General features: G+C 45.5%; 1 protein-coding gene across 1 annotated transcript in view; it reads left to right on the plus strand.

The window, feature by feature from the left end:
* Window positions 1-20,630, plus strand: part of LOC107185255 (zinc finger protein ush) — a 232,756-nt gene that overhangs the window by 211,399 nt on the left and 727 nt on the right. The window contains exons 2-7 of the mRNA XM_015572901.1: window positions 17,301-17,557; window positions 17,780-18,173; window positions 18,626-19,360; window positions 19,439-19,844; window positions 19,948-20,206; window positions 20,283-20,516. Of these exons, the coding sequence (XP_015428387.1) occupies window positions 17,301-17,557; window positions 17,780-18,173; window positions 18,626-19,360; window positions 19,439-19,844; window positions 19,948-20,206; window positions 20,283-20,516 (2,285 nt within the window). The remainder of the gene's footprint in view (window positions 1-17,300; window positions 17,558-17,779; window positions 18,174-18,625; window positions 19,361-19,438; window positions 19,845-19,947; window positions 20,207-20,282; window positions 20,517-20,630) is intronic.

Consider the following 20,630-nt stretch of genomic DNA (forward strand, 5'->3'; position numbering starts at 1 on the left):
CCCTCTGGCGAGAAAATCCTGGAGGGAGCAAGACGGATCACGGTGGACGAAGGAACAAGAGGGACGGTCGACGCTATCATCGGTACGTAAGCACGAAATATCGCGGGCGGTACGCTGTAAAAATATTTTAAGCGGCTCCCGAAGGTGGTGTGCAGGTGCGCACTGGTCGGGGGTAGGTGGTTTAGTGGCGGCGCCTGAAAAAGCACGATTACGTTTACGACTTCCCTCTCCGTCTGTCGGCGTACACACCCCACGGTCTCCGTCGCGAACAAGGGACGAGGAAGGGGGTGGTTCCGGATCCCTTGTCGCGTGCTCGACAAATTTTCCATCGGATTTCGGTCGTTCCTTCCTCTCCGCTTTAATTGTACTACACGTGAATCGATATCGTTTGTGTTTAAATTGAAGCATGGTCCGTTGAATGATTTCTTGCGAATGGGAGACAGCAGGAAATTAGCAATTTTGGCGGCGGATATATTGAGATTCCGAAGGGTTCAGTGAGATTGCAATTTTTATTTGTACTTCTTTCGGGGGTGGCTTCTTAACGCTGGAACCACCAATGCAATCAAGTGCTCGTATAGTCTTACGAAAATTATTAAACATAGCAGTGTAATTTGTGAGATTCTTCGGAACTTTCTTGCAATATATATGATGAGCTTCACTAATTTGTTAATATGCATATTTTCAACGGGGAAATAGAAACACGTTCTAGTGTTAAGATTGAAATGATTATTTAAACGAACGGTATGGAAACTTACATTCATATGGAAAATATCATTCATTTATATATGATATATTATAGATGGATACTTTTGGTATTAGAATGAAACTGACAGGTTGGAGTAAAAATATGTATGGAAATGACAGTAACTTCTTTCCAAAAATATCGTTGAGTTTGAAATTAATTGTAATGTGTTAACTAAATTTCATAAAATAATTATCGACGTAACAGAAGAATTTCGAATGCATCTGTATTTGCTGTGACAAAAGATATTGCACATGGATTGAATGAAATTCGGGACCCCAAAGGGTGTTGAGAGGGACTCCGATGGAGTTGAAACATTGCGGTCACCGTTTAAAAATTATTGCATGAACACTTCCACGGGACGGAAAAACACAATTCACGATCGAGGAGTGAAAAAAAAAGAAAGGAACGCGTGTTCGACTGAAGCATCGACCGATTGCGAGTTTCAACAATTAAAAAGAAACCCGCCCGATAAAGGGGTCAGCCCACAATCCTGCAATATATCACGGCTCCGATGCGACCGACGGATACACATAACTCCGAACGCCTCGAAAAAAAGTAAGCAGGCGAACGGTGTGGAACGCGTGTAAATCCACGTTCTATCCGAGTTTTATCGCGTCACGAGTTTACACCAACGTTTTCTCTGAAGCCTCGAGAATTTCTTCGACGATTAAAATTAAGATGTTCCGATTGAATTTTCGAAAAATTCCATTTTAGCTTGTTTCACCAGTAATGTCTGTTTGTTTAATTTACAAGTATGATTCACAATTGTGAGCATAAAAATTAGCAAGCACATATATTCTTTATCTTTTGATAAATATGGGAAACTTCGTTTTATCGAATCACTGGTTCCGTGAGGTCTGTTTGAAGGATCAACCCTTTTCGTGGCTTTTGTTTAATTTGCGATAATATACATTTATTTTGGCGATAATCTGAATCATCGTTCTCTCTGTTTGCCAATATTTTTCACACGACAGAACACTGACGAACCTAATGACCTCTAGAATCGTACACACTCAGCACCGCCATATTGGATTCATGTACATACTACTACTACTTAGATTACATCAAAATACTTATAATTGGATATGAAAAGCTTGATCCACTGTAATTCATTTTAATTCTACAAAGTCCAATCTTCATCCTGTCATCATACTGTACATCTAATCAAAGACACAGTGACCTTAACGCCCCCAAACCAGAGACGGACGAATTCATTATCTAGATAAAGTATTTCAAATACCGAATAAAAGATGAAAAAAAGTACTTCGCCGTTTTTAATCGACTAAACGTGGAAATTCAAATTTTCATAAGAAGAATTTCATAATAATTCAATTTCAATTTCGTATCGAAATCATCCACCTTCCACGACGCACCTCATCGTACAATAAGAATCCTCCTCAAACCCACCCCTTTCCCCCTCCCTCCTCTATTCACGGCTTCTTTCTTTCTCGCGATCTCAGTCTATCCGGGTCGGTTCAGAGTTTCGCGATAAAATCCGCGATAGCGCGTCAAGGGGAGTGAAGGGGGGGGGGCGATAGATGAGCAAAAGGGGGAGAGATAGCCTTTGGTGCACCGTCGAGAGGACGGCCCTGTGAGAAAGAGAGACACAGAGAACAGACGGAGGGAGGGGACGGAGATAAGCTCGATTATGATCCCCGGTGGTTAAAGTCGAAGTTTTTACGGTAGATAAGGTCGCACGAATGGGTTGCACGGAGATAACGTTCCCGTGTCCGCTCTCTCCTCGGGCCGGTGTGTCGCTTTTTCCCTCGAAGTCCCGTCATTTTTCTTAATAAGGCCCTGCTACCACCCCTCCCCGTGCCGGACGTGATACGACGGACGCTTAACCCGATTTTCCACGGCGCTGATAAACCCCCGAGGGACACGGATCGCGCTAGAGATACTGGAGCACGGAGTAATTTGCCGATGAGGGATGGAAGAACGGTGGACAATGGAAGAATTAGAACTCCTTTTAAAGGGGAATTTCTTTTTCGGTGTATTCAAAGGGATGGTCGAGGAATATGTATGGAGTGCAGTCTTTTACAATTGGAGACAAGTGTTCTGCTAGGAAGTGTCGTTCAGTTTGGGTTAGGTTGATCCTGCTGAATCAACCGTTTCGTCCCCACTGTTGCCATTTAGTTAGGTATGTACAATAGAAACTTACGAAACTCTGATTTCTCTAGATTATTTTCATTCAAATATTTCAAGAAAGTCTACTGTCAAAGGTAAGGGAAATTGGGTTTGATTATGTATAATAACATTATAAAGAGAATATTGTTATATATAACTGTGATAGAAGTAAAATACGTCGTCAAGTGGCAAACAATGCGAAATGGCATTCGACGGTTTGAAAATGTTAACATACAACAGATTTCTTAGATTATTTTTTAATAATTTGGGAATGAATATAGCTGATTCGTTTCCGATAATCGACGTTCTACTATATTTACTCGTCCTGTATATCTTACTCGATCACAAGAATATACGAACAAAGTATGTACATCGAGAAGTCAAAGAGTACAAGCGGCTGGGAGGGAAACCGATAAACGCCGCAAAATTAACTTCCACTCCCGCCAAACACCCCCCGGCGTCGACTTCCTCACACCGGCCGATAAAAATCCATTTTCACGTATCTCTCCCTCTCACCCCGTACCGATTTACGGCTCCTTCGCCCCCTCCCCCAGCGCCCAATACCCGCCAGCACGGCCCAATATCATCGGAATTGAGCGATTCCATCCCCCCGTTCCCGCCCCTAAATAGTAAAGTGGCAACTTCCACCCCTACGTCTTCGACGGTTTACACCCCCGGCGGCAAACGAACGTACGTGCCTGTTCTCAGGCTGATGCATCCGCATGCATAATGCAGCCTGCAACGGGAATACAATTTTAACGAGCCATGCACCACCCCCTCGCCGCCACCACCCCTCGTAAACGGTGTTAAACCGATGCTCCGTTCGTGGATTTACCGCCTGGTGCTTCCGAGGCTGGAGCGATTGGATCGTGGAAGGTTAGGGGATGGTTCGTTTGGGGTTGAAGTAAGTGATCGGGGATACGAAAAAAGGGGATGAAAATTGTTATTGGGGTATATTAATTTTAACTACCTTACGGTTCGCTTTCTAGAGGCTTCTTGGAGATTTCGAAAAGTAGCACTTTTAAACTTTAAAATTGTTAACAATACTCGGGGGATGGAGATTCTTCTGGTGTATCGAGGAATACCAATTTCATCCCTCTTGTATTTTTAACTAGAAAATTTTTTTAAGAGACCGATAAGTGTGGAGAATAGTTCTTTTAAAGTAAAGGAAGTGTATAATATATAGAAGGAAGGGGATGAAAATTCTCCCGTGAGTCTGCAAATATTACCTTCAACCCCTTCTCAGTTTTTCATTCGGAAAACTTGTTGATAAGATTACTAGAAAAGTGTTGTGAATAATCCACGGGGCAATTGCTTCATTTTTTAAAACAACCTCAGTAATTACAACCCCCGTATAGATTGTGTTTCTGTATTGCATTTTTATGATCATCCACTCTTACTTCAGCTATCTCTCTGTTTCGTTTTCTACGTGTTTATGGTCTGTATACAGGGTTCTTGGAACATTATAGTGGAAACTAGATGTACAGGCTGGTTATACTCAGATATAACGGGGTGCTTGGTTCTTGGCACGTATAGCGGTACGTGAGAGTTTGCGACACAAGGGATTGTTCCTGGACGCGATCGTAAATAACGGTTCTTCGGCGATTTTCCGATATTTCGCAGCAACCTTGCAACAATTTGCCCCTGGGAAGACCAACAACCCTTACGGAAACGTTACTGTACCTACAATTATATCCAAGGACATTTTCGACTTATTATTTCTTAACGTCAACATTGAATAGAACGTTCTGACTAATAGAATAATTGATTAAAACTCTGATCGTATATTTATTCAACTTAGTATACAGTGGATCAACCTGAATTTCCATAAATTTCGTAAACAATAAAGGGCACCATAGGGACTTGAAGGTTTAGAAGATCTACAGACTCCGCGATTATTGTCTGGCTTGTTCTACACGATTATTGTCCAGGCATTATCCCCAACTGGAGGGGGGCCTGTCAAATGCATATTTTGTTGGCCCTCCCTTTTTGTCTGAACCATTCCTCCCTATAATATTACTGACCCAACTGTAGGACAATAATCGAGAGCTATCTGTATTCTCCATTTGATTGAAATTAAGATATTCCGAACGCTTCCACATATAGTTCACGGAAACATGGCTGACAGTGCCTCGCCACCTTGGTCGAAGAAGTATAAAATGATCCTCAGGTGTGTGTATGACACTTTAGAATCCCTGTTTTCGCATGAGCCAAAGGCTAGAATTAACGCGTCAGAAGCGATGGCCCCCCGTCGTCGACGTGAAAGTAAAAGCGAAAAAGAGGCGACCACTGGGTGGCGGAGGGGCGAGGTGGCGAGATATACCGGGTCCCCCTCCCCATTGATAATTATTCATTCGGTCGACTTCCAGAGCGATCAGATACGAAATCTCGATGTGTCGGTTCACCGTCGTCGTCTTCGTGGTCGTGGTCATCGTGGTCGTCCTCGTAGGCCTCGTCTCTCTCCCGGCGTGTGTATACGACAGAAAAGTTTTGAGAACCGGACGAGAGAAAGAGAGGAAGCATAGAGCCCCCCCCCCGGCCTTAATGTATGCACGTCGAGGTCCTGCCGAGCGATAATTGCCCGATGTGGCATTGCCTTCGGTGGCAACGAGCATTGGTCACGTCTCAATGTTTAAGCCCCGTTCACAGGGCCGCCGATTGATTCGTTGATCGACGAAGGATGTGTTTCTTCATCGACGTCGAGGACTAGCGGCCGATGCACGAGGGGACGTGGGGTAAACCAACCAGTGAATGACCGAATTGTTGAATTTACAGACGTTTCACATTAATACTTGAATGTATTTATTTATAATACCGAAACGGCTGTTGAAACTGCAATTACAATTATTTTTCTTGAAATTTTTATAAAAATAATTACCTTATGGTTGTCGTAGTTTTTAAAAATTATTTATAAAGTGGGAAATGTATAAAAGCCCGGTAGGTAAATGATAGCTACGTTTCTGAAATATTTTTAATAAAAATCGTACTTATTAATGTTTGCTTTACACGCTGAACTAAAAATATGGGATATTAAGGGTGCAACTACACTCCATTTATAACCATTTAGCAATCTTAAGAATTTACATTTCTTTGCCTAATGATCATTCGATGGTACGCAGTCAATTCCTGATTGGTTTACCCTATTATGGGTACCCCCATGCGGCCCCCACGACAGCTTCCCATCGATCGCGCGACGAACCCCATACACGCGAAAGGGGTTCGTTTCTCATGGCCGTGGTCCCGCAGGAAATTTGTAAAGACTCTCGAATCAGCTCGATCCTGGCCGAACGGAGAGGGGGCCGAAAGGTAACGAGACTAAAGATTGACCGGATCAGATACGAGGCGGGTAGGACCGGCCAGTCCAGATCCTCGAGATACGAGAATTTAATAACCTGCTACGTGGCGGAGGTGGGAGGCCAGGGGGAGGTTTGCCAGAGCGATGGGGTGGCTGGAAGGTGGTAGATGGAAGGGGGGAGGGGGGTGCAATAATATCGAGAGATATCGATCTTTAATTAGGCACGCAGCGCGGGAACGGGAGATTAGATCTTTCAGCTAGACGAGAAGCGAGTTCTGGCCATCTTCTCTCCTCTTGTTTCTCCCTCTCCCTCGTGTCCACCCTTTACTCGCCCCCTCCCCCATTGTCGAATGTTTTCGTTTCTTTTTTTTTTTTTTTCTCTCTCCGGTTCCTGTCGGTGGTTCTCCGCTGCTCTGGGTCCTCCAGAGATCTCTTTTCGGTGTAGTATCCTCTCCATGCCACAATGAGACTCGATCCAGATCCATTTTCTGTTGATTGTATCGAAAGAACGAAGAAAGAGGGAGTAGGAGGTGTTCGATGGTATCGCGACGCTCACTCCTCCCCCCTTAGGAATATTTTTTGAATATAATTGCCTTTGATTTGTTTTATTTCTCGTCGTTAGGATCCTCCGGCCACCACGGGGGCTTTCGTGCTCGAGGTGAATGGGTTTGTCTCGCCTCGGTGGCCGACGAAAAGACGCCCTGAGTTGTGTTACGCGGCTCCCGATGTTTGTTTAATAAATTGTTCGTTGGTACACCGGTGTTCGTTATTCACTTCGGGTAGTGCTTTCGGTGACAAGCAAGTCTTTTTTGTATATCTGGTGGTTGTGATTAAGGAAATGAAAGTGAAGGAAGAGTTTTTCAACGGTCTTTGATGCCTTGGAGCCGCGCGACGATCTTCTCTTGCCCGTGCATTGAAATCACCGAAACGGAGATTGTATCAATTACCCTCGACGTTTCGTTGGACGATAAACGGTGAACAGTTTACGATATGTTGCACTCGTTCTTTGCGACCGAAGCAGGTACTGTGGGCCAAATTTTGTTTGTTATTTTCTATTTCTTGTATTAATTAACATACAGAGACTCAAACATTTGTCCACAGACTTCTGAAACAACAACAAGGTGTGGAAGCTTTTATGTAATTTCTATTTATATATTCTCCTTATCCGTTACTTTCGTCATCCTTTCTTGACAAATGGTTCTTAATTTTCAAGTAATATTCGCATTTATTAATGCCCACCCGAATATTAATATAACCGTAAATACTGTTTCTACAAGTGTTTTTGGACTTTCTACGATATTTGAAATTAAATTTAAAAAAATCTCGTGTCCAGGGCCTATTTTTCATTTCTTTCCAAACGACACAAATGTGTTAACATTCAAAAAAGACAAGGAATTTATTCGAGACTGTCGATATTCCCGCCCAAAACGACGATCGACCCAGGAATGCGTTGACTTCCGTCTCCCCGAAATCTCCGATTCTCGATTCGCCAATAATTACCGGTACAACGGGCTTGGCCTCTTCCAGCGACGATTTAAATTACCAACAGCCAAATAGAGGGAAAAAAAAGGAAGCCTGGAGAAGCCGCAAAGGGTTGAAGCGAAAAGACCAAAGCACGCCGGTGAGGCGTGCGAACGGCGAACCGAAAAAACGAAGAAGGTTTATCGGCGCGAGTGTCTCCGCGGTGTCAACGGCTGGTATCTCTTAATGACTGCCCCATCTTTTAAGGCTTAATCGTCGACACGTATAAACCATATCCTGTCCCCTTGCATATTCAATGGCGCGCGGTAACACGGGCTCGTGCTGCGTACACGCGTTCAAAATTATCTCCTGGCCGACCGCCTCCTTCTTCTTCGATTAAAATTCCGAATTCCCGTATTCAGAACGGAATAAAACGTCCTCGACGGAAACGGGCCCCTTTTCTTTTCTTTTAACCGAACGGCATCGACGTCTTTAGAGAAATCCTTGCGAGTCGGTCGAGACGCACCATCTTCTTCACTCGATGAGTACTATAAGCACCTGACGTCTATTCCTTTAACACTAGGTTTACGGGACGCGTCATTTTGACGCATTTCGAATGCTTTCTAACCTCGAAATTCTCTATGTGGTATACCTATCTCTATAGCTATGCATTAATTTCAGAGATCATAAATTGTGTATTATATAAAATAAGTTGTTTTTTAAAGAAAATCTGCGGGTTCGTTGACGCGTGCCGTGGAGATACGTACACGATAAGTGCTCGTGAACCTAGTGTTAACATCCTACATAAAGTTCCAGTAAGTGTTCCAGTAAAAAGTCTGTCGAGAAATTGTAGAATGGCCAATTTCGTTCTCGTCAATAAATTACATTGAAAGTAACAGCAAATTGATCCTCGGTATAAACAAAAAAGCTGGAGAAACCTTGAGCTTTTTTCCTCGATTCACAACGGCCATTTCAGAGTTTGACGGGAGTACCGATCGGTAACCCAAGTACCGCAGCTTCCCTCGTTACCGACCGAGAATCGTAAAAGGCGCGCATAGTGTTTCCGCCTTTCCCTCGAACCCCTCTGCCCTCCTCCCACGGTTTGGGTTTCTGGTTTTCGCCGGCGACAGAAAAAAAAATCGCCGGCGAAACCAGTGAAAACCAAGTCGTTGACAGATGGCGAGTAACGATAACGTCCACCGAAGGTCCTGCCAGCAAGCGAAACGACCTGCACGGATCCTGTTCCTGTCCGCGCGATAAAAGAAGAAACAGCTGCGTCCCGGACGCTGATCGGAGATCGTTCTCCCCGTACCAGAATGCTCTCGACGTAGGACAATCGTATGGAAATTTATGGGGATCATTTGTTTATCTATTTATTCGCGTGTGTACGGTAAATAGACAATGGGCCGAGACATCGGTTCTGCTACTAGTCGGGGATGGTTTTAATGATGATATATCGCACCCCAGCCCCCACAATAAATTCGATGAACGGATATATTATGGCGATGTGCAATTATGATTCGCTGGAATTGAACCGTTACGGTTGCTCAAGAAAATATTTGATTTATTTAATAATCACGATTTGTACGAGGGTGGATGCAGCAGTAATTGAACATTAAATATAAAACCAAGTAGATTAAGTTGTTGAAATAAGCAACTGATTAAATATTGATATTCCCAATTCCTTGTTTCATATTCAAACAATTTTCGCGCCATTGATTAGAAACGTTCATTTACTTAATATTGTTCAATCACTGGTGAACCCTATATTTTTTTCTGTTCAATTTAATTAACCGCATTTGGGCAATTTTTCAAATTACGTATCTAAAACATATTATCATAAAAATCCTGGTGTTTCTAGAGATAGTTTCTAGTGGTTCGTCTATTATCTGTATTCGAAACATTAGCATTACGTGAACGGTAACAAGAATATTGTTTAATGAATCTCGTATTAGGGCAGAATAACCTGTAACACACGGGCAATAAGCATAACGACCGAATAATCTTCATTCGCTCGGCCCAATAAACTAATAATATTCCCGGCTGGTAATTGGCGTGTATTTCGTGCGGATCTAGCCCCGTGGCCGATCGAGTAATTAAGTGGTAATGGCTGAAAGTCGAAATGTTTCGGTATCTCGTCACGATATCGCCGTTGGGATTTATCGTCGCCCTTTAGCATAATTACTATCATTATTGGGTGCACGTGTGCGCGCACGAGCGCGCGTCGGGCGTAAATGCGCTCTTACATACATACATGGTCGCGCCAACACGCGACATGTGATGTTTAGCGATCCTCCGGACGTGTTCAACGGAATAACCACGATCGCTGGACGATCTCCGATCGAATTGCGAGACCGTGTAATTAAATTTTCGAAACGATTAAATTGTCCAATCGATATTTATAGTCCTCTTGGACTGGTCCAGCGCTGAAGACATAAGACTATTGCGGTCACAGAGTAAAGTAATTGAAAAAAATGATACAGAGAACTGTAAGGAAATGATAGGTATTGCCTCCATTATGAATCTTTTAAATTCGAAGAACGGTCTTGTATATTTCTTTATATCTTTGTTGAGTGATTTGTCATTTGGCTCGTCTGGTAGATCGATTTAACGGATAGATCGATTCAGTTTTGCGGGAAGGATGATGTAATCGTGACACGACCCATACAGTGTTGGACACCAGTGAGTCATCCTTGGTTATTTATACATTCACGCATCGACGACGTGATTTGAACTCTATTAATTACAAGAGACACTGGAAATTATTCCTTGAAAAGGTACTGGCATCCACTACATCTTGTAGATCTTTATAAAATGGACCTGCACAGCCTTTCCAAAGTTTTAATCCTTCCCACTGAATCCCAAAGGAGGATAAAAGTAAGTTTAAGTCAGCATCAGTCCATTTCTCGTAACTATTTCATCTCTGAATGGAATGAAGTATTTATGACATAATTGATTATTCTAACCAATCAAAAAGACCTTTGATACAATGAGAAAATATCACTTATTCTTGTCTGGTCCCAAATGCAGAACACAGAATTCGGTGGATGTATTTACACTTCGTTTAAAGGACGAGTAAAACACCCGATCCACCACACGAAATAAGCATTAACATTGTTAACCACAATGTTTAACAATTGTTTATACATACCCATCAAACTATTTCTGTTTTTTTTTCCACTAGAGGACCCCAAAAGCTATATGAATGGTTTCGCTATATGTGAATGACGTTCGTAACAGTGTGATCTCCCCCCCCCCCAATAGATCCAAGGCGACACGAATCGGCTGGCCCCGGGCGTCACCGCACGTATGACGGCCACGTATATAGCCATGCGTGTTGATACGCAGATAGAGACGAAGGTGGACGGTAGTAAGAGCTTTGCATGAATAATGTGCTCCACGACGTGATCTGAACTTCTTGGAAGGGATGGACGAACGTGGACAGGGTCTGTACAAGATCCTCCTGTCCCTCCCCCTCGCCCCTCTGCGCAGCAACCCACCGGTCGGGGACGAAGAAAACGACGGGGAGAGAGAGCAGGTCCGGAATAAAGGCAGATCGGAGATATCGGATCGATCGGGTAGATTTGCGTTTTAATGAGGTGTGCTTGCGCGCCCGATGCCCGGTGAATCTTGAGGAGACCAAGTGTAACGGGACGAATTGAATTGATCGATTGCATCGACGTTTAATTGAACCCCGAGACATGGGACGAGTCGACGTTCGGTAAATTGTGGGTAATGTGTACTACATCGCGCCGATCCAACGTTTGGCTTCAACGGGCTTATTGTCCCTTCCCGACGTAGTGTTCCGTGTGCTTGAAACGTGTGCTCGGAGAAAACGTTCTTGGAAATCTCAAGATTTCACTTGTATGTATTGATACTTATGTGATATGAGATTTTTTTGGATTTGAGAGATTCTACCAGTTTCGGGATTACTTGAACATAGACTAGTGTAGGTTAGGCTTGATCCGTGTGCTTGAAACGTGTGCTCGGAGAAAACGTTCTTGGAAATCTGAAGATTTCACTTGTATGTATTGATACTTATGTGATATGAGATTTTTTTGGATTTGAGAGATTCTACCAGTTTTGAGGATTACTTGAACATAGACTAGTGTAGGTTAGGCTTGATCTGTTCCTAATCAAGATACAGTAAATTCTGAATAAATGCTTGGAAAGATCTCGACGTTAAATGCTTCTGCTTCATCCCCACTACAGGAAATAATCGATGAGTGTATAGAAACTCCTCGACACTGAGTGTTCACACGTTATCCCCACCACTAGAAGGGTCCCCCATGGATCCAGTCAAGCGTCCAATGATGGGGATGATATCTAAACACTCAGTACCATTGAGCTTTCGAACACTCATCGATGATTTACTATACTTCTCCTAATCTTTGTGGATCGTCAGCAAAATATAAAAGCAAGCTACCACAGAGGTTCGACCTGAAATTTAAAGGTTGCAGATATACTTGTCCCTCTACGATAACTGTTCCAAAGCAATCTTGAGTCCCGAGCATTAATCAATGATTTACTGTACAATTCTACCCACAGTCGAGTTACTCAAGTCACTTAAATCCTTCGAACCGCATCTACCCACCAATTCGAAGGAAAAACCTTCAAACAAACCCAACCCCCAGAAACTTTCCTTTCACATCGTAAGAAAAATCATCGATGGATCCCGAGGTGGTCGTGGGTCCATCTCGTTGAAATTCTATCGAGCCAAGAAGACCGTCCTGCGCCGATGGCCGGTGGGCCGTCCAGCTGCTTCCTGCGCGGCCATCATCCGGGGCGCGTAGCGATCAGAAGAGTGTACACCGGTGGCAGGAAAACGAGCGGCGCAACGGTAGCAGCTTCATCGGGGCGCTATGCAAATAGGATCCTGATCGTGACGCGGGTAGGCAAACACGCGACGTACAGGTAACAGGCCAGGGGCTTGCTGCCGAGGGCCACTACCGAGTGAGTCCTCTCCTCCTCTTCGTCTTGGTCGTCCACCTCGTTCTGGTCGTCTTGTTCTTCTTCGAGAACGTACCAGGAGTCGTATTATGGTAGTGTGCGCCCTCTTTTCACGGGGCCACGACCCATGCCAGAGAGATGCATGCCACTCGTACCGATGCATCCCGGTGGAACACTTTGCTTTTCTCTTTCTCTCTGCTCTCCCTCCCACCGTTACCTCTCTTTGTCTCGCGACCATCACCACGCCTGGTGTCCTCCTCGTTCCTCTTCCGGCGGCGGGCACACCGCGACTGTCTTTTTCCCCTCTTGCCCTACACGCCGGCATCGTGGAGATATGCTAATGCAGCCGTCCCGATCGTGACACTGCGGCTGCTAAGTGAGAGCTCAAGTCGCAACCTTCTCATCGGCTCCTACGCCGCGCCAATGTATACCCGTGGGCTTCCTCGTGCTCCTCTCGTTGATCTCGGCCCCCGGTGTTCCTGGTGCTCGGAATACACCGGGGAATCGTATTCTTGACGTTCCAACGGACCTCTTTCTACTCATCGTCCGCGACTGATTCCGACCGGGGAGCATAGACGGAGGATTCGTTTCGACAGACGATCGCTAGCAGGTTGACACTGATGGGATTCGGTGGGTCTAGGAACGTGGAAATAGGCAGTGACACTTGGGAGGTGATCTTGACAGGCGGACCGTGTAATATTGTCTGGAGTAGTGGGAGATAGACCAGTTTTAGAGGACAGTAGTTTGGTGGCAAATACTTCTGTTGAAAGGGACCATGTCAGGGACTTGGAATGACATCACGAAGTTCATCGAAGATTAAGTAGTCTGTCTGGGTACTGTCGATGATATTTAGAGCCTATAGTCACATTAATCTCAGGTGGAATTTTTGTAGGATCGTAAATTGTATAAGAGTAGAGTGGTACTTCTGAGAATAGAACTGATCAGTGATGAAAATGTAGATTACCAGTGTAATGGAGGGGTCCAATGAAAGAGGGAGCTATACCATCAAACGTAGAAAAATGAGATTTTTTATTCATTCTGGCACGTCTTGGTGCCTAGTTATTATCCCTTAATTTATATTTTAGTGTAAAAATTCCCGGCTATACTATGAATTGTATATATTATGTATGATATACACCACTTTTTATAGCTGGTGATATAGCTCCCTTTTGAACTGGACTAACGGAAAAAGACCGAATCGCTGTACATTTTCAAAGAGCTCTATTCCACCCCTAAAGCTTATGGAATCATCAAGAAGAATTTAATTGTAATATCCAGCTATTGTATCAAACATTGGATATGTTTCCGTCGCACAAGCTGTTACCAACGTCGGATCAAGGGGAGCTAGGGGACCCGGGCCCCACTTTCCAGGAGGCTCTATTCTGAGCCTCCAATTTACATCACAAAATAATTGAATAAAAACTGTCTTTACTGTATTCCATTTGAAACCATTCAAAATTACAAGTATAAAAAAAACTGGGATGAAAGTTATTAAAATTATTTAGCGTATAGCGTATCCTCCCTCGTTTTTCAACCACAGGGCCCCTCGAAGAATAGTATCCCGAACCCCAAAATGTCTTAATCCGAGCCAGACTGTTACGCAAAGTGCATCGAATACCTTCCAGTTTATTTTGTCTAGCCTCTCGCCTCTTATTGTCGTTACCAGCCCCGAGCATTCTTAATTGCGCGTGCATGCAAGCGTTCCCGATCGAGAGAGGGCTGCACCTTACTCACCTACAACCACCTACGAACCGCCGCCAACCACCTCCGGGTGCTGAGGGTGTAATATATCTCGAAAAGAAGAGGACCCCTCGCTTTATGCGAGAAACGAACAGCCCGCGACCGCGTGAGAAACGGTCGTCGGAAGCCACTTCGCTCTTTCGCCGCTTCAAACGGCTTTGTTTCCCTTTGTCGCCGTGTGAGAGCTTGTTCCCCGGTTGTACCCGTTCCGAATTTCTCGAATCGCTTCGTAATAAAGATAACGTTTACACTCGGTTCGATGGTGTCCTCCCGGTCTTCCATGCGCACGCCTTGATTTTAGCCGACCGCTTCGGGTGGGCAGAATGGTTTTATTCGAAACTGTAAGAGGTGTGTATACCCACCCTAATAGAACTTGGTCGTGTGAGCAACGACACGGGTGTATTCACTTGATGTGAAATCTACTGGAAGATTGAATATTTTAATATTCAATGTATCATCTTTAATGATAATGGGTGATACGTCGATATTGAAATAGTTACGTAAAACGCATGTTACGAGATTTATAAACCGAATTTCTGAAGCTGCGTATGGTAATGCCTAAAAATATCTAAATGAATACCGTAAAGCAGCGTTTACGCTAGGCAACTTTTGATCGACCGACCGAGTCGATAGACTGTCAAATACAGTAATTCCTCGATAAATGCGACACGAGCAACGGCGTTATTCCCACCACTGGGGTAGTCCCTCTTTGGAACCAATCAAAACAGAGTAAACAAAAGCTAAGCAGAGGCTCAACTTTGAGCAAAAAGAATTTACGAGGTGCTGTGAAACATTTCCGTCTCTCTCTAGTTCGTCGCGATCATGGAAACATTACTGTACTTATTCCTGTATCTTAACTTTCTTCTGGGATCGTACTATTCTCGAACAAGTATTTACACGTCACTGTCTACCAGCGTGTCACCAGAGTATCGCAAAAGGAAAGTATCCCAATTGTGTAGCAACCACGCGATCTCGTTTATCGGCTGTTAAGAAGCTCGCGTCGTCTACACATCCACGATAAAGGTGTTCCAGGTTTTAACTTGTACACCCGTGCAATTAAGAATGCCTCTCCCCCTACCCAGGGAGCAACAAGCAAACGAAGAAATAGACGGCGAATGAGATAGCATTAGAAAAGCGTGGAGAACAGGCATAAAAAGAAATCCGTGAGGGGGTTGGAGACAAGAGGGAAAGAACGTGGCGTGGTCTGGGTGCCGATCCATCGATGACCGCTTATTTACAGAGAGAGGCAGCAGAGGAACACGACCGAGCTGTAGATGCGAGCATGGGATAGCCTAGAAGTGCGCTGCAACCCTTTGCCCAATCTCCTTCGGCATCTTGCCTCCGTCCTCTTCCTTCTTCTTCTTCTTCTTCCCCTCGTTCGTCCTACGAGTCCTTCTCGAGAGATCGAACGGAGACTCTACGTCCGACCACGTCGTCGAGCCTCGCCCAAGGAGGCAATTAAAGCATCCGGGTAATTCGACGGGGACGATACGCGTGTCGTCTCGATTTCGAGGACAACCCACCTGGACTGTCGTTGGTGTTCCACAGTCGTTCGATGTATCCACGAGATCGGAAACTGGCAGAGGATTCTCAGATGCTGTGTTCGAGAAGCTGCCGGAGGGATGCTGTTACACCTATTTGGCGACAGGATATTTTTGAAGTGGGAGATTCGATGATAGTCGCGCATGGGGTTCTAGAAGAACACCACTGTTGGCCTACTCGGCACGGATAGTTGGCGAACAATTACAATTATTAAAAACCACTCTGGCCAAACTGTGGCTCTTCTACACCCTTACTGATGCTCCCGTATATCTGGACCCCAAGTGTATTGACTAACACTTTTCAAACTTTAGATAGCGAACCAAAAATGTGAAAATCTTGTAACTTTGGAACCGTTCAGTAAGAATTCATTTATACACTATTACTTACAATCGGACAGAGTGAAAAATTTGATTCCTGGGAAGATTGTAATATGTAATTATTTTTTTTTAAAAGTGGACCTCTTCAATTTTTGTTCGACAAGGTAAAATTTAACCAAGACCTAGGCACTGATAGACCCTGACCAGTCAAATAACTCCGCCTTATATCCTTCAGAAGGTATCATACCCAAGTTACCAGATTTGAACTCCGCACTGTGTCTGAAACCCAAAACCAGATGAGCAAAGATAAGTCGACGGAATATCTCAGGGCAATCTATCGACGTGATCTATCCGATGGATGAAACCGAGATATTCCCCGCGTGTTCCCGAATAGTTCTAAGAAAGACGGTTCCGTTTCGTGGGATCGGGCCAATAGCCTACAACATAACCCCTCTAGCTTAGTCCGAGATTTCGACGCGAGAGCCGGCGGTGGCAGCCCCTTTCGGCATCGAACCGACACGCCGCGACGCTGTCGGCCGAATGGTGGGGATTTCAGAGGCGCGCGAAGGGTGCAGCGCCGCGAGTGGGGTGGCCTCTGGTGTAGGGGGATAGATAAATGAATAGAGAGAGATAGGATGGAAAGGGCCTGGCAGTTGAGAAGGGAAACAGAGAGGGTACGCAAAGGCTGGCGTGAGTGGCGTGGCGAGCGACCATTAGGAAGCCGAACGGCCATAGAGACGCATCGTTGATCGTGCGTGTGCCGGCCTTCTTTCCTTTTTTTTTTCTTCTTTCTTGTACTTTCTTCCGCTCACCCGTGACTTCCGGCTCCGTCGAAGCCTCCCCCCCCCCTGACCAAATCGCTTCCACGCGGGGATCCGTGATGGTCGTTTCACGGGAGGCAGTGGATCGTCGTTGGGGTGCATTCAAGAAATGTACGAACATTATCGAGAATATATTCCACGTGTATTTTTGTATTTGTGAAATCTTTGCTAGTTCACTGTGGTTTGGAAACATCTAGTTTCAAGTATAATTGATAATCTGGATATGATTAGAGTACGCTGAGGATCGTGGAAAGTATGATTTTTCTTCTATTGGATTTTCATTTTGTTCGCTTCTGTTTCAGGGGAGGATGAGGAATGGAGCGACTCGGAGAAGGCACCGTCGGTGAGCAGTGGCGTGGACGGTGGTGGATCAGCGGTTTCCAGCCCGATCGCGCCGGTCGTCGAAGAGGAATCGAGCCTCCCCCCACCGCCGAGACTAAATCCCCCCTCGTCGTCGGTCTCGATCGCGAATTCGACCGCAGAGGATATCAGATTGAGGCTCAGCGTTCTCTCTGAGGACGCTCGAAAACGACTGGCTAGTCTTACCGAAGATATCGAGGTGAGCAACAATAGCTTATATAAGACGATAAAACAATTTTAAAATTACAAATGACTTTTGATATATTGCCGCGGTGAGCTGTGGAAGAATAAAATTCTAGTAAACGGCAATATGTTGAAATGCCCCCAAGAGCATTGTATCAAGCGGCAATATATCAAGAGTTCGCTGTAATGTCGAATCTGTTTTCAATATCGATCATCTAATTTCCATCCACGTTTTCAGGTTGCCAGGAGCTTAAGAGACCGACATGCCCACACGAAACCCAATCAGACCCGAGAGTCGAGTCCCAAAGACACGGACGAGGAGACGATGGTCGTGGTCAAGGAAGAGGATTGCCAGCCAAGATCGTCGTCATCCTCGTCCTCCTCGATCCGAAGGAGAGATTCCATTTGCAGGAGAGACTCGGAAGACTCCTCGAGACGTTCGAACGCGGACGATCCCCCGTCCGAGAAGAAACTGAAGCTCGACGATGAAGCAACACCAAGACTGAGACTCAATGCTAGTCTGGCGACGGACCCGGCTCTTCGACCCGCCGCCGTGGCCGCACTCACCGTCAAACCTGAGAATACCTCGCCGCCGAATCCTGTACCGCCTCTACCGGCCGGTCTTCAGAATGGTAACGCGCCCTAAACGTCTCCTCGCTTAGATAATCAAATGACCGGTTTTACGTACGGTACAAATAGGTATATAAACGTCTCTGTACGGTTCGTTCAATTTTCAAGAAGTTTTTAATTTCCTTTGGAACCTGGTAGAATAGTAAATGGAGTAAACAGATCTTGGTTTGAGTCTAGTTCCAGTGAATTAATCCCCAAATATCTGTATTTGCATAAATATCCGTAATCTAATAACCATATACAGTAAATCCTCGATGAATGTTCGAAAGCCACCTGACAAGGATGTAGGTCCCCAGGTGTAACGTTCACGTTTGTAATCAGTTTGGAAAAATTAATATTAAATGTTCAGTAGAGGAGCCTTCGAGCACTCATCGAGGATTTAGTGCACCGTTTTAGTACCATCTCTAGCAATCGAACTAAATAAAAGCAAACTAATATTCAACTCACATTTCAGCGATTGCGTCGGGTCGATTATTCGTGTTGCCCACCGACGGCAAAGAAACGATCACCGTGGAACCAGCCAGGCCGGCGCCTTTGATCTGTCCACCGTGCGGCATCCGTTTCAGTTCGGCGAGCACGCTGGAGGCACATCGGACATTTTACTGCGCGCATCGTCCACGGCTCGAGGACGAGACCACGAACGACGAGGACGACGAGAAGTCGAGTAAATTCGAGGTCAGAAAAGCGTACGCTTGCCCGCATTGTTCGTACAGCGCGGACAAGAAAGTGTCGTTGAACAGACACATGAGGATGCACGCTGCATCGCCAGCACCACCTGCGATACCAACAACGCCAGCTGTTGTCGCGACCACGCCGACTACCGGCGCTGCTGTCGCTGCCGCCACCGCGACAGCCTCGAATGGGTCGTTGAACGAGGAGGCGGAACGATATTGCAGAAATTGCGACATCCGGTTCAGCTCGTTGAAGACGTACAGAGCGCACAAAACTCATTATTGCAGTACCAGGCATGTGGTTAAAGATACACCGCCGCCTAGCGCGGCGTCCTCGTCGGTGAAGGCGTCGCCACCGACGACTGCGAGTCCTGGGGACTCACCTCCACCTCAGCCCTGTCTGGCACTGCCCACCAACCCGATTCTGATAGTACCGTACTCTTTATTCCGGGGAGCTAGTGTACTGGCCGCGCCGACTCTGCCTGCGCCCGATACCGCATGCTTCCTCCTGCCAAATGGTTTGCAAATTTTTTAAATAGTAGGATAACAGTGTTTAAAAAGTTGGGTACAAGTACTCTATTCTGTTATCGGTACAGGTCACCTACAGCCAATGACGAGAGGTCTCGCAGCAACAGCACCGAACGCCGTGGTCGAACCACCACCTGTCCTTCGAGCAGCGAACAAGCCAACAACACCCGCATCGGTGGTGGCGTCGTCTACGTCACCACCTGGCTCAGTGCCGTTAGATCTAAGCGTTCGGAAGTCACCGGCACACCAAGACGAAAAGGAGAACAGGGTATCACCGGCTCCCTCATCTCTACCTCCGCCACCTGGTAGTCCAAGATCCAGAGGAAGTGGAAGTCCCAGAGCCAGGTCTATTGGTTCAGCTCCAACAACAGCTGGAACCGTTGCGCCTCCTCCGCCGACCGAGCTTGCCTTGAGATTAGCCGAGCTGCCACCACCGCCTGTTCCAGGGGTTCTTGTTAAACAGGGTGTCTCGAGGTGAGTTTACTTTAGTCCTTTTTAAATACGATGGTATCTTACGGGGAGGTGTTTGTCAAATCGGCCTTGTATTAAATACTACTCCAAATCATTGTATCCCCAGGTGCAAGGAATGCAACATTGTCTTTTGTCGCCACGAAAATTTCGTCGCGCACAAGAAGCACTATTGCCAAGCGAGAGAAACCACGGTCAGTAATAGTCCACCGCCACCAGGCACACCGTCGCCCCCTTTAGTACAGTTAATATGCGCCGCGTGCGGTATTAAGTTCGCATCCATGGACAATTTGGTGGCCCATCAAGCATTTTACTGCCCGAAGAGGCCGGAACCTCAAGAACATCACTCGAGATGCACCAAGTGCAAGGTTTGTAATTCGATTCCTGACATAACTCTTCAAATGAAAGCAGGCGTTGTTGAATGAAATAATTATTTTCGTACAGGCTATAATCGAGCCTGGATCCACCCATACGTGCACCAGTGGAACCACTGGTGGTTGGAGATGTCCCGTGTGTGGTGCGGTTAGTCCCACAGCAGGAGCTGCCCAGCGTCACATGGATGCTCATCAAGGTGTCAAGGCTTTCAGATGCACGATCTGTCGTTACAAAGGAAACACGTTGCGTGGTATGAGGACGCATATAAAAATGCACTTTGAGAAGCGCGGGGCCGATCTGCAGGTACAAAAATATCGAATATTAAATTCAATTAGATAATAATCAAATTATCTAGAACTATAGGCTATTACATTTATTTTAAAGATTAATCCCATAGCGCCTGTTAGCTACTAAGCG

Source organism: Dufourea novaeangliae, unplaced genomic scaffold (assembly GCF_001272555.1).
Source record: "Dufourea novaeangliae isolate 0120121106 unplaced genomic scaffold, ASM127255v1 scaffold55, whole genome shotgun sequence".
NCBI lineage: Eukaryota > Metazoa > Arthropoda > Insecta > Hymenoptera > Halictidae > Dufourea > Dufourea novaeangliae.